At 45.3% G+C, this 13,038-nt stretch overlaps 1 protein-coding gene across 14 annotated transcripts in view; it reads right to left on the reverse strand.

Annotated features, from left to right (window-relative positions):
- MAGI1 (membrane associated guanylate kinase, WW and PDZ domain containing 1) overlaps nt 1–13,038 on the reverse strand; it is a 655,279-nt gene that overhangs the window by 127,807 nt on the left and 514,434 nt on the right. For all 14 annotated transcript variants that reach the window (XM_070738178.1, XM_070738171.1, XM_070738168.1 and 11 more), the window contains 2 exons: nt 12,743–12,800; nt 459–568 (listed from right to left, as the gene is read on the reverse strand). In XM_070738178.1, coding sequence (XP_070594279.1) covers nt 459–568; nt 12,743–12,800 — 168 coding nt within the window. The remainder of the gene's footprint in view (nt 1–458; nt 569–12,742; nt 12,801–13,038) is intronic.

Below are 13,038 nucleotides of genomic sequence, written 5' to 3' on the forward strand. Positions count from 1 at the left end.
GCAGAAGGCGTTCTCGGAGTTTATGGACTCATTCTTGCACTCATTCTTGCGTTGCTGGAACCTCCCCGAGGCTCCCCTCGCTGGGATTCCCTTCATTTTTGCCGGTGCTGCTTTGAATCCCAGCAAGGGGAGGCTCAGGGAAATCCCAGCAACGCAAGAATGGGCGCTTCGGCTGGCAATGGAAGTCCGGAGGCGGGGATTCCCAGTGGCGCAACACAAAAGGGGTGACTTTGGGGATGGGGTTGCACGCATTATTTCCTTTTACATTGATTCCTATGGGGAAAATTGCTTCTTCAATCTTCCAGTTAAATAACCTCACATTCCTTGTGTCTTCATGCAGGAAGGAAGCCGAGCCTGTCCAGATATTTTATCAAAAATATGAAACTTTAGAGAAGTGTGTATATCTGGCATTTGGCTATTTTTTTCAACCCTGGCCATTCTATTCAGGAGGTGCCAACCTTCAGATGGTGGCGCTGGAGGCTGAGCTGCAGGAGGCTGCTGTTCAAGCTGCTTTTTCCTTTTGGCTTCCAGAACTGGATTCTCATATTGTGTTTTCCTGTTGATGTGGCTAAACAAAGAAGAAGAAAAAACAACAACAACAACACAGCCATTAATAAGGAAACTCTTGGTGCAAAGTTCAAAAATGACAGAGAGGCTTAAATAATTGGTTTTTGAAGGCCAACATTACATATCAAATTTGTTTATTTATTTTATTTTATTTATTTATTGGATTTGTATGCCGCCCTTCTCCGTAGACTTTGGGTGGCTAACAACAATGATAAAAACAGCATGTAACAATCCAATCCAATACTAAAATAATAATAAAAAAAAACTTATTATAAAAACCAAACATACATACAGACATACCATGCATAAATTGTAAAGGCCTAGGGGGAAAGAATATCTCAGTTCCCCCATGCCTGACGGCAGAGGTGGGTTTTAAGAAGTTTACGAAAGGCGAGGAGGGCGGGGGCATTTCTAATCTCTGGGGGGAGTTGGTTCCAAAGGGCCGGGGCCATCACCGAGAAGGCTCTTCCCCTGGGTCCCGCCAAACAACATTGTTTAGTCGACGAGACCCGGAGAAGGCCCACTCTGTGGGACCTATCTGGTCGCTGGGATTTGTGCAGTAGAAGGCGGTCCCTGAGATAATGCAGGAGCAATGCTCCATTAACAGATTAACAGGGTTGGAAGTTACCTAGTAGGTCACCTTGTCCAATCCCCTGCCCAAGCAGGAGACCCTACACCACTGATGGCGAACCTATGGCACGGGTGCCATAGGTGGCACATGAAGCCATATCTGCTGGCACGTGAGTGGTTGCCCTAGCTCAGCTCCAACCTGCATGTGTGTGCTGGCCACACATGGATTTTTGGCTCGCACAGAGGCTCTGGGAGGGCGTTTTTCGCTTCCAGAGAGCCTCTGGGGGAATGGGGGAGAGCGTTTTTACCCTCCCCCTTGTCAGAAATATGTGATATATTGCAGTCCGTGTGAACTATAATAAATCATTTCCGGAGGTGATGGATTAAAAGAGAAAATCTGCTTTCAAAACAAGGTTTCTTTTTATTATAAAAGTAGAAAAAATAAAGTATGCCATGAGAGGCATATAAAAAGACCGTTGAACTTACCTGAACGGTCTTCTCGATGCACTGCAAGGAGAGTCCAAGATGGGTTATACTTCAGTCTGATTGGTAGGGACTGAGTTTTAATTTAAATAATTACTAGGCAGGCACCGCCTCCCCCCTTAGCCCTCCAGTCTAAAGTAAGGCGAAGGAGCAGTAAAGCAAAAACCATTTATTAAACAATTGAACTGTCAACATGAAACTGTAACCATATAGCTCAAACCCCACAGAAACCCTGGTCTCAGAGTCGGGAGGGTTTGGACTCTCCTTGCAGTGCATCGAGAAGACCGTTCAGGTAAGTTCAACGGTCTTTCTCCAATGCACTTGCAAGGAGAGTCCAAGATGGGATATACCCAAGTTACGATCACAGGGAGGGCAAGACTAGACCAGGGGTTCCACATAAGAACATACCCCCTGCAGTACCCTCCTCCCAAATGCTGCTTCCTCCGAAGCAAAAGAGTCAATTCTATAATGTTTGATAAACGTTGATGGAGCTGCCCACGTGGCTGCTCTACATATGTCCTCCAATGAGGCCTGGGTCCTCCAGGCCGATGAAGCTGCCGCACTTCGAGTAGAATGTCCCGTTATCCCCGAAGGAATTGGGGATCCCTTAGTCCTGTATGCCTCAGCAATACATTCCCTCAACCATCGGCTGATAGTCTGAGAAGACACCTTAGTGCCCATAGTTCTGGTGGCAAAGGACACGAACAGGGCTTCTGTCGTTCTAACATCCTTAGTCCTCCGAACGTAAATCTTTAAGGCTCGTCTTACGTCCAGCTTATGCCATCGTAATATAGACGGATGAGTCCCACGAGCACAGAAGTCCGGAAGGATGATATCCTGAGTCCTGTGAAAGGACGTGTTTATCTTGGGTATAAATGCTGGATCTAATCTAAGGACTACCCTGTTGGGATCAAAGCGGCAAAGGTCTGGTCTTGTTGACAAGGCAGCAATCTCCGAAACCCTCCTGGCTGAGGTGATTGCAACCAGGAACGCGGTCTTTAGGGTCAACAACCTTAACGATATCTGACGGATAGGTTCAAAGGGGGGACCTGTCAGTGCGTGCAACACCAAGGGGAGGTCCCAGGAAGGAAAACGATGAATCACTGGTGGTTTGAGATTGGTCGCTCCCTTCAGAAAATCCCTGATCCATGGATGTCTGGTAAGGGAACGGTAACTGTCTGTGGAAAGGATGGTGGCCAGAGCGGCAACATGGCGGCGTAAGGTGTTAGGGGCAAGGCCCTTTTCTAGGCCAGCTTGCAGGAAAGATAAGATTACCTGCGGCGACGCCGTCTGAGGATCTACCTCCTTTTGCTCACAGAACTTATGGAAGGTAGCCCAAGTTGCCTGGTAGATTCTCCTTGTAGATGGTCTACGGGCGGCTTGTATGGTGTCAATGACTGTGTCCGGTAGGGCCTGGCGTTTTAGATATTCCCGCTCAAGCGCCACACGGTTAGATGCCACCACTGTGGCTCCGGATGAGAGAAGGACCCCTGTGTCAGGGAGATTCGTTGGTCCGGTATCCTCCAATTGGGTGACCTCGACAGTTGCACTAGGTCTGCGAACCAGATGCGCCGGGGCCAAAACGGGGCTATCAGTATCACTTCTGCTCTCTCCTCCAGAATCTTCCGAATCACTTTGGGGAGGATGGACAGAGGAGGGAACGCATAAAGAAGACCCTGAGGCCATTGAAGTGTCAGGGCATCCACCCCTTCCGCGCCCGGGTTGGGAAATCGAGCGAAGAAGCGAGGAAGTTGGGTGTTTAGGTTTGTTGCAAACAAGTCTATCACCGGTTCCCCAAATCTCCTTACCACCTCCTGAAAAATCCTGGGATCCAGTCACCATTCGCCCGGGTCGAGCGTCTGGCGGCTGAGCCAGTCCGCCCACACATTCTCTACTCCGGAAATGTGTTCCGCTGAAAGCGAGGCTAGATTCCCTTCTGCCCATCTGAGGAGTGATGTTGATTCCTTCATTAATCTCCGTGACCGTGCTCCCCCTTGTCGGTTGATGTGGGACCGTGTGGAAACGTTGTCGGTCAGGATGCGTACATGTTGACCCCGTACTAGATGGGCAAGGCTGTGGAGGGCCAATGAAACAGCCTTCAACTCTAGGAAATTTATATTGATCTCTTGTAGGTCTTGAGGCTCCCAGAGTCCCTGAACCATGTGTGAAGAGAGATGTGCTCCCCACCCTGTCAAACTGGCATCGGTTGTTATTGTGATAAGCTCCTTGTCCAGAAATAAGGATCCTTTGGTCAGAGAAGGGGACCTCCACCATTGCAGGGAGGTGCGTACTCTGGTACTGAGGGGGACTCTCCTGAGAGAGTGACTGGTCTTTTGCCTTTGATAGGGGAGCAGGAACCATTGGAGTGGGCGTAAATGGTGTCTCGCCCATGGCACTATATCTATGCAGGAAACTAAGGTTCCTAGGATTTTCGATAAAAGGGCAAGAGTGGGATATTGTTGAGGTCCCAGCTCTCTTATCAGAGTCCTGATTGTTCTTTGTCTTTCCTGGGACAGAAAAACCGCACCCAGGTTGGAGTCTATAGTGGTGCCCAGGTGGGCAAGCCGATGTGTGGGTGTTAGTTGGCTCTTTGACCAGTTGACTGTAAAGCCATGGTCTTGCAGTGTCTGTATTGTCAGTTGAGCGTCTCTGCATGCCTGTTCTCTGGTTCTCGACAGAATGACAATATCGTCTAGATACGCCATCACGCGTACCGACTGTCGTCTGAGACTGGCCGTGAGGACGTCCAGTAATTTCGTAAATTTCCTGGGGGCGGAGGATAGTCCAAAAGGCATCGCCCTGTATTGGAAGTGTCTGCCGTCTAGGTAAAATCGCAGGAATTGCCTGTGATGTGGGAAGATGGGAACGTGCAGGTAGGCTTCTTTCAGGTCTATTGACGTCATAAAATCCTTGTGTCTTATGGAGGCCAGAATAGTTTTTAGAGAGTGCATTCTGAATCTCCGGTATTTCACGTAGAGGTTCAACTGTCGGAGATTGAGGATCATTCGCACTCCTCCTGAGGATTTTGGTACAAGAAATATTGCCGAATAGAAACCCCTGCCTTGCTGGGCCAAGGGTACCTCCTCTATGGCCCCTATCTCTAGGAGATGAGATACTTCTTGGCATAGGAGTTTTCTCTTCTGAAAGTCTGACGGGGTACGGCAAGGTAGGAAGCGATGGGGGGGAGGCCGGATGAATTCGATCCTCAGGCCCTGGGAAACCGTGGATACGGCCCATGCGTCTGCGGCTGTGGTTCTCCAGATGTCGGGGAAGAACCGCAGTCTGCCGCCTAGTGGGGTGTCTCTCTGAAAGTCACTTGTTCTTCCTAAAGCCCCTGTTACCTCCTCTGAAGGGGCGGCGACCTTGGTACGATCTGCCTCGGTCCGTCTGATAGGACCTGTCTGACCTAAAGGCTCCCTGGTTGAAGGAGCCCTGGAAGTACGGCCTCGTTGTCTGGGAGTTGGATGAGGAGGGCTCTGCTCGAAAGGGCTGACGTCGTTGATAGGGGGTGGACCGCCTATCCTGCCGTCTGTTGGCCCTGGGCATCACCTTCTTCTTATCCTTGTCCTCAATCAGGACATCGTCAAGGATCTCCCCGAACAGCTTCTTCCCCTTGAACGAGGCGGAGGCAAGACTCCACTTGGACTTGACATCCGCCTGCCAGCTGCGGAGCCAAATGAGTCTGCGCGAGGCCACAGTAGAGGCCATTGCTCGTGAAGCGAACTTGGCGGCGTTGACCGTGGCATCCGCCGAGAATTCGGTGGCCGCCAGCAGTTTGTTGAGGTCCTGACGGAGTCTTCCGTCCTCTGGGTCGGCCCTAGCCTGGATCTCCTTAATCCAGAGGAGCATGGCCCTATTAAAAAACGAGGCTGCCGAAGCGGCTCGTACGGCCCAGGCTGCCATCTGGTGGGTTCTGCGAGCCACGTTCTCTGCCCGCTTGTCCTCAGCCTTCAGGCCTTCTTGCGACTCAGAAGGTACTAGGGCGTTAGACACAAGGCCCGTTACGGGCTTGTCCACGGTTGGGAATTCCAACAGCTCCTCCATCTGTTGGTCAAAGGTGTAGAATTTACGGTCAAGGTTGGAGGGGCCCTGAGCCGCTGCTGGATTTTCCCACGGTCGCTGAATGGTCTCCAGGAACAGGTGGGAAGACGGGATGTTTACGGTCTCCTGTTTAGGGAAGATAAACAGGCCTCCTGTTGGCTGGGATGCCTCCGGAGGCACCGCTTGGCCGCTCTCACCAGCCTGATCAATAGTCAGCTTTGCCTTATTCAGGAGCACCCTGAAGAGGGAAGACTTGAACAGGCCCGTATAGGTGGGTTGTTCCGGCGGCTGGTCATCCCCGGACAGGTCATCCTCAGCTGCGCTGAAGTCATCACGGTAGGCTTCCTCCTCCTCCATGGATTCCATTAAGGATTGCGTGGCAGGGGCCGTCCAGGGGTCTCTAGACCTCATTGGAGGGAGTCCCACTGGGGCCTGCTGGTGTTGTTGTGCCCCGGTGATAAGACCCTGGTTATACGTGGTAGCGATCATCTCCTGCAGGGCCTGGGGCATGCTCTGCCAGGCATCATGGGTATTGCGAAGGCCTGCCGCCGTAGGGGTAAAGGTGGCTGTCTGAGCGTGTTGCGAGGTCTGAGAGGGGGGGTAATTAGAAGGCCACCCCGCAGCTTGTCTCCCCAGGCCAAATGGCTCGGGCCTGGGTGGTATCCAGGCCTGGCTCCCTCTTTCTGGGGACCAATCCCCTTCTGAGACTGAGGTTGCTGCCCCTTGGTGAAACATAGGGGGTGAAATGGAGGTATTGGCAGGTGCCTGCTGATTTGTATGCACAGCCGGCCCTGCTGCTCTCTGTGAGGCCTCTAGTTGTTTTTCAAGAGCTCTGATGCGCTTCTCTGCATCCCTTAGTGAAGAGCTCTGTGCAGATTTGGATTTTGACTTTGAGGCTTTCTCCTTGGGGGTACTGGGCCTAGTAGGGGTGGTCTCCTCCCCAACCTGTGCTGCTTGGTCAGCCATGCCCCCAGGTAACACTCACGATTTTTAATATTAGTGTGAAACTCTTGCGTTGTCCACGGGGCCCCGTGTAAGCAAGGACAGTCTCTCAGAAATGAAAGCGAAAGGCCAGGAGTGCTCCTCTCTGCGCCTGCGTGCTCTCCCTGCCAGCCTCGGTAAGGGGTGTGGCTGAGTTCAGTTCCGAGCCGGCGACCTCACCAACATGGCCGCCGGCCGGTTTCTATGGCAACGCGGCAGCCTGTGGGCGGGAAACTGCAGCCGGGAGGTTTCAGACCTTCCCAAGATGGCTGCCGCCCTTTGATGCGTCAGTGCAGCCAAGATGGCCGCGGGCCATTGCCCAGGCAACTGATCGCAGCCTTACCGGCGGGCGGGAAGCCGGCCCCTCCCGCCTCTTGCGATCGCCTTGGAATCCTCCTTTCGAGCCGATCCGCCGCTTCCCTGAATAGATGGCTGGATCGGCTCTCGCCTGCCTTCGTCGGGGGAAGGGGGGGGGGGGTAGCTTCCTCCCCCCCGCGGCCGCTGGAGAGAAGCGCCAACGCTCGGCCGGTGGCTTATTCGCCAAGGGGGGGACGGACCCCCCGAGGCGTCAGCCACTTCCTCGCCCTCCGGGTGCCACCTCGGAGGTAGGTCACCCGGGCGCTCACTCCCGCACCCATAAAGGCAGCTTGTGGAATCTCTCTGTGCTGGGTGGTTTGGGTAGGGAGGAGCTGCAGGCAACTGGGTAAAACCCACGGGAGGTTTGGAACCCAGGCCCGCCCGAGGCAATAATTCCCCGTCTGCACCTAAAGGAAAAGGAAATAAAATGCAAAGGTTAGTGCAATACAAAATAAACAGCAATAAAACAATAATTTTACTCGAGAGGTAACTCAGGCGTCCCTTTACTGCGACTGAGTTTTTTAGACTGGAGGGCTAAGGGGGGAGGCGGTGCCTGCCTAGTAATTATTTAAATTAAAACTCAGTCCCTACCAATCAGACTGAAGTATAACCCATCTTGGACTCTCCTTGCAAGTGCATTGGAGAATATGTCTTTACATCATGGCAGCTAACAAAGAACAGAACAATACATTATGGAGAATCTGAGGAGGACGGATGTGATGCATGAATGACATGGCAGGATTTTACATCATAATAGGAGGAGTTAATAAAACACACACTGTTAACTATTTAATTATTCAATCTCTTCCTGAAAGCCTCCAGGGATGAGGCTCCCACAACATTGGTTGATTGTTCTATCAGAAAATTTCTTCTTATTTCTAGATTGAATCTCTTCTTGATCAGTTTCCATCCATTACTCCTTGTCTGGCCTTCAAGTGCCTTGGAAAATATTTGATCCCTCTGTGGCAGCCCTTCAAATATTGGAACACTACTATTTTGTCTCCCCTGGTCCATCTCTTCACTAGACTAGTCATGCCCAGTTCCTGTAACCAATATATTTTAGTCTCCGGTCCCCTAATTACCCTGGTTGCTCTTCTCTGCACTTTTAGAGTCTCAACATCTTTTTTATAGTGTGGTGATCAAAATTGCATGCGGTATTCTAGATGTGGTCTTACTAAGGCTTTATAGAATGCTGAGCCAGGGTAGCACAGTGGTTACAGTGCAGCACTGTAGGCTATTTCAGCTAAATGCTAGCTATAGTTCAGCAGTTCAAATCTCACCACCAGCTCAGGGTTGACTCAGCCTTCCAACCTTCTGAGATGAGTAAAATGAGGACTCAGGTTGTTGGAGGCAATAGGCTGATTCTGTAAACCGCTTAGAGAGGGCTGTAAAAGCACTATGAAGTGGTACATAAGTCCAAATACTATTGCTATTAGTACCTTTACTTTCTGTCAAATGCTGATCTATGAATTGCAACAACTTATCCGACATAGCAACTTTCAAATATTCTAAAAAAATACCACCCTAGATAGGTTTGGCTTAGTGAAATTTCAAATAATTAGCTTCTCTAATGTCTGATCAAAATACTGGATAGTCTTAAAATATCTACCGTATATACTCAAGTATAAGCCGAGTTTTTCAGCCCAAAAAATGGGCTGAAAAACACAACCTCGGCTTATACTCGGGTCATTGACAAAGTCACCACAAGAGGGCGCCATTGCTTGAGCCAGAGCGAGGAGGCACCAGCTTTTGCCCCCTCTCGCACGCCGTAGGAGTTGTGGGAGGAGTGGGGCTGGTGCCTTCTCTCCCTGGCTCAAGCAAAGGAGCCAGCCATGTGCTCCAACCGAGAGGGGGAAAAAGCAATGGAAAGCCGGTGAGGTCGTGTGTGTGTGTGTGTGTGTGTGTGTATGCCCCCTCTCCCTCCCACCATGAAAAAAGCCAGCTACCTCTTGCTGAAACCCGGAGGCTTTTTTTTTTACTCCCTGTGTGTATTTGTCAACAGGTTTACACTAACTATTCCTTGCTCTCTCTAAATTGCCCTTAGTTGGATTAAAAAGGGCCCCTGCTGTCAGATTCTCCTCCCCCTCCTTTGAAAGGATTTAAACTGTTTAAAAAATGGTATTTTGTGGTAGTTGCTGTCCTTGCTTCGATAGGAACTAATAAGGCAAGAGCTAGACAGGAATTCCTAAAGTGTGTTTGTGGATCTTTAAAAGTTGCCTTTTATAAAGTGGGTTTGAGAGCAAGTTTCAATTAACAAGTATGAGGGGAAGCATTTTACATATTTTAAAAATGAGTGTGATTCTTAATAGGACCTGCATATTTAGGATACAAAACCACAAGAGCTGTCTGTGTTTTGCACGTTTTGCTTGTCTCACTAGTCTGTCTGTCTGTCTATCTTTCTATCTTTCTATCTATCTATCTATCTATCTATCTATCTATCTACCTACCTACCTACCTACCTATCATCTACCTACCTACCTATCTGGTTTTCTATGCTGATAACCTCACAGCAGCTAATGCTGAAGCTCTGTTTGGATATACAGATTTATTTATTTATTTATTTATTTATTTATTTATTTATTTATTTATTTATTTATTTATTTAATTAACTGGATCTGTATGCTGCCCCTCTCCAAGGACTCAGGGTGGCTCACAGCATATATAAAAACAGAACAATAATGTAAATCCAATTAATGATGAGATGATGAGAAGGAATCCTGTTTTAAATTTACAGAGCTAGTTTACTGGTTTTCTTTAAAATAAATATTCTAAAACATGTGAACTTCTGATGTTTCAATTAATGTAATTTTATTGGTTTCCATTTTTATAAGTTACCAGTAGCCACTGCATTTTCTAACCTCGGCTTATACTTGGGTCAATAAGTTTTCCCAGTTTTCTGTGGCAAAACTGGTGCCTCGGCTTATACTCGGGTCGGCTTATACTCGAGTATATACGGTAATTTGTGATTCATCTGGTAAGGAAATAAAAACTAGAAATCTGCCTGAAAGGCTGTTAAAAAAACCACTATGGACACAGTACTATAAATTAATAGTCCTGATAAAAATATCTTAAAATTAGTAAATGGAACTTCTCAGATATTTCATCATAAATTCAGGTTAGAAGACTATGTTAAAAAATGGACATGTTCCTTATAAAAGATAGTCCTCAACTTACAACCATAATTGAGTCCAAAATTTCTGTTGCTAAAGTGAGTTTTGCCTCATTAATTATGAACTTTCTTGCCACAGTGAATCACTTCAATTGTTAAGTTGGTAATAGGCTTGTTTAGTGAATCTGGCTTCCCATTGACTTTGCTTGCCTCAACGGCATGAATGGCGATCACATGACGCCAGGATATTGCAACTATCATAAATAGATGCCAGTTGCCAAGCATTCAAATTTTGATCACATAGTTGTCACTGTGAAGAATGGTCATAAGTCACCTTTTTCAGTGCCGCTTTAACTTGGATGGTCTTAAATGAACTGTTGTAAATCAAGGACTACCTGTACTATAAAATTAAACCACTACAAATATCTTAGTAGACAGGTTTCTGTCTCACTTGTAATCTACATCAGTATTACCAACCATATTTGCCTTCCTCCTTACCCCCAATCTCATCCCAATTTAAATCCTACATCCCTCAACTTACTCTATGCATTTCTATTCTTTTTTTCTTTTGATTAAAATACATCCTTCTCTTCAAATGCAAATATAGTACTCGTGGCACTCAACACAATATTAATCGTAGCATTAACCACTATTAACATGACATAATTAAAAAATCAACAAAGCAACAAGTGTAACTACAGTCTAATTAAAATTAAATATAATTTCCCAGTTGCTTGGACAAACATGATCCTTACATCTGTCATGTAAAATAGATTGTCCCTAAAAAGAAAATCACAAATTTTATTTATTTATCAAATGTATTGGCGTTATATTATATAATGATTGAGGCAGATTATTTGCAACAAAAATTCATTTTAATGTATGCTAATTAGTGTACATTCAAAATGACAATAAAGTCTATTCTATTCTATTCTATTCTATTCCTAGATCCATATTTATCAGGAAAAAAATGAATGATTTTTGTTGCATTTTAAAATGCCAAATTCGTTCTATAAAGTTTGTTCTAGCTCTACAGCATTAAATTCAACAACTATATGAAACAAAGGCATCTTTGTTTAAGTAAGCATAATGAAAATTACATGCACATACATGAAACTCTGTCCTACATAGATTACGTGTAAATATGTATAACTACTTTTGAAGCATAAATATTGAAGGATCATACCTTCAAAAGATGTAAATAAAATGGCTTCTTAAGGTTACTACTTAACTAGCAGAACCTTGACAATTTTATTTATCTCCTATTCCCAAAGAGGCTTCTCAGATCACATTAAAATATATTCAAGAAACTCTTCCAATTTTTGAAACAGATTTTGGGAGACACAGGAAATGAAAAACATTTCCTGTTTTTCAACAACAAAACAACCAAGGTTCTGATAGGCAGGTGTCCATCAGTGATCTCAACTTGTTTGATCTTAGCATTGTTCTCACCACGGTCCCTCCAGATTTCTTGAATTCTTAGCCACGTGACCAATGGATTCTACAAGCTCTGGTTTCCCATATATTTGGACAGCATTTGAGTTAATCTCTGCCATAATATATGAATGTAAAAGAAACAGCCATTTAGATGTGTTCAGTTCCTTCTCCAAATTGTGGCCCAGAAAATAGTGGTGGGATCGCCTTCCCCCTTAATAAATATTAATTAGTCAATTGTTTTCACCTGGTATTTTCTAAAAAATAAATTTTATATTTTAATAGTTATCCAATATTATCCATAATACAGAGAAGGTATAATCTAAAACAAATGCAACAAATTATTAAATGTTGTTGTTATGGAGGTGGGGGGGCTTGAAAATTCTCCTTTAACTTTTATCCAAAATTGCTATCAGTCACCATTACAAATAAGAACATGCCTACGTGCATTTTTACATGTTAGCAATGTAGCTAATGCTGAATACAGATTATCAAAAAGAATGAGGTTATTGCCATCTGGATTAAGCTCATTTAAAAATGAAGATAACAATATGGAAACTTTGATTTGCTCTTTAATTCTGAAACAAATGCAAAATTCCATGTGACTAATATTGATTTGATACATTTAAAATTATTTTTTTTAAATTCTCCATTATTAAAAGTAATGATTGATACAATAGGGATTTGTTTGGCTAGAGTGCATTTCCTGCAAAGCATTTTTTTTTTTTAAAAAAGAGCCTAAATATGGAAGCTCCATACAATATTCCTTAGCTTTGCCATATTTTATTTCTAGAGCACAGCTTAGTCAGAATGTTTTATTTCAACTTTGTATTTAGGGACCATTATATTTTTCCTTTTGCAGGCTGAAATACTGATTTTTCAACAACAGATCACTAGGGGGAGCTCAAGTGCAATACATCAAGAAACTTTCTCACTCTTGGAATCCTTCCTATGGGATATAAGTGTATGCTGTTCACAAAATACAGCACTAGAATAAACAAAGGGAAACACAATTAAGACTAATTTGTTTGAATGGCAAATGTGAACTTAAGGTGAATTTCCATAGCAGTTGAACACAATTCGCCGCCCAGAGTCCTTCGGGAGTTGGTCGGCATATAAATTAGAATAAATAAATAAAATAATAAATAAATAAATCCTGTGCCATGTGTTCCTACAAAGTAATCTGTACAAAAGACTTACTCTACATAGTAGACACCATATACAGGATCTTCAATCTTTTCCCAACCAGCAGGTAGTTCTAGAAACAAACAAATAAGAAACTTTTCTTTAAGCATATTAATTTTGCACATAGAAAAATCCTGCATACCAGCACTGTTTTTCATAAAGCTGCAATCTTCCTTATTTAAAATATACAAATGCACAAATGCAATGATAAACATTTTTTCCCCTCCAGGAAGAAAATGATTCCATTTAAGACATATCCACTTATTCTTAAATTTTGATTTAACCAAGCATTCAGACAATGGAATTAACAT

The sequence above is a fragment of the Erythrolamprus reginae genome, chromosome 2 (assembly GCF_031021105.1).
Source record: "Erythrolamprus reginae isolate rEryReg1 chromosome 2, rEryReg1.hap1, whole genome shotgun sequence".
Classification (NCBI taxonomy): Eukaryota; Metazoa; Chordata; class Lepidosauria; order Squamata; family Dipsadidae; genus Erythrolamprus; species Erythrolamprus reginae.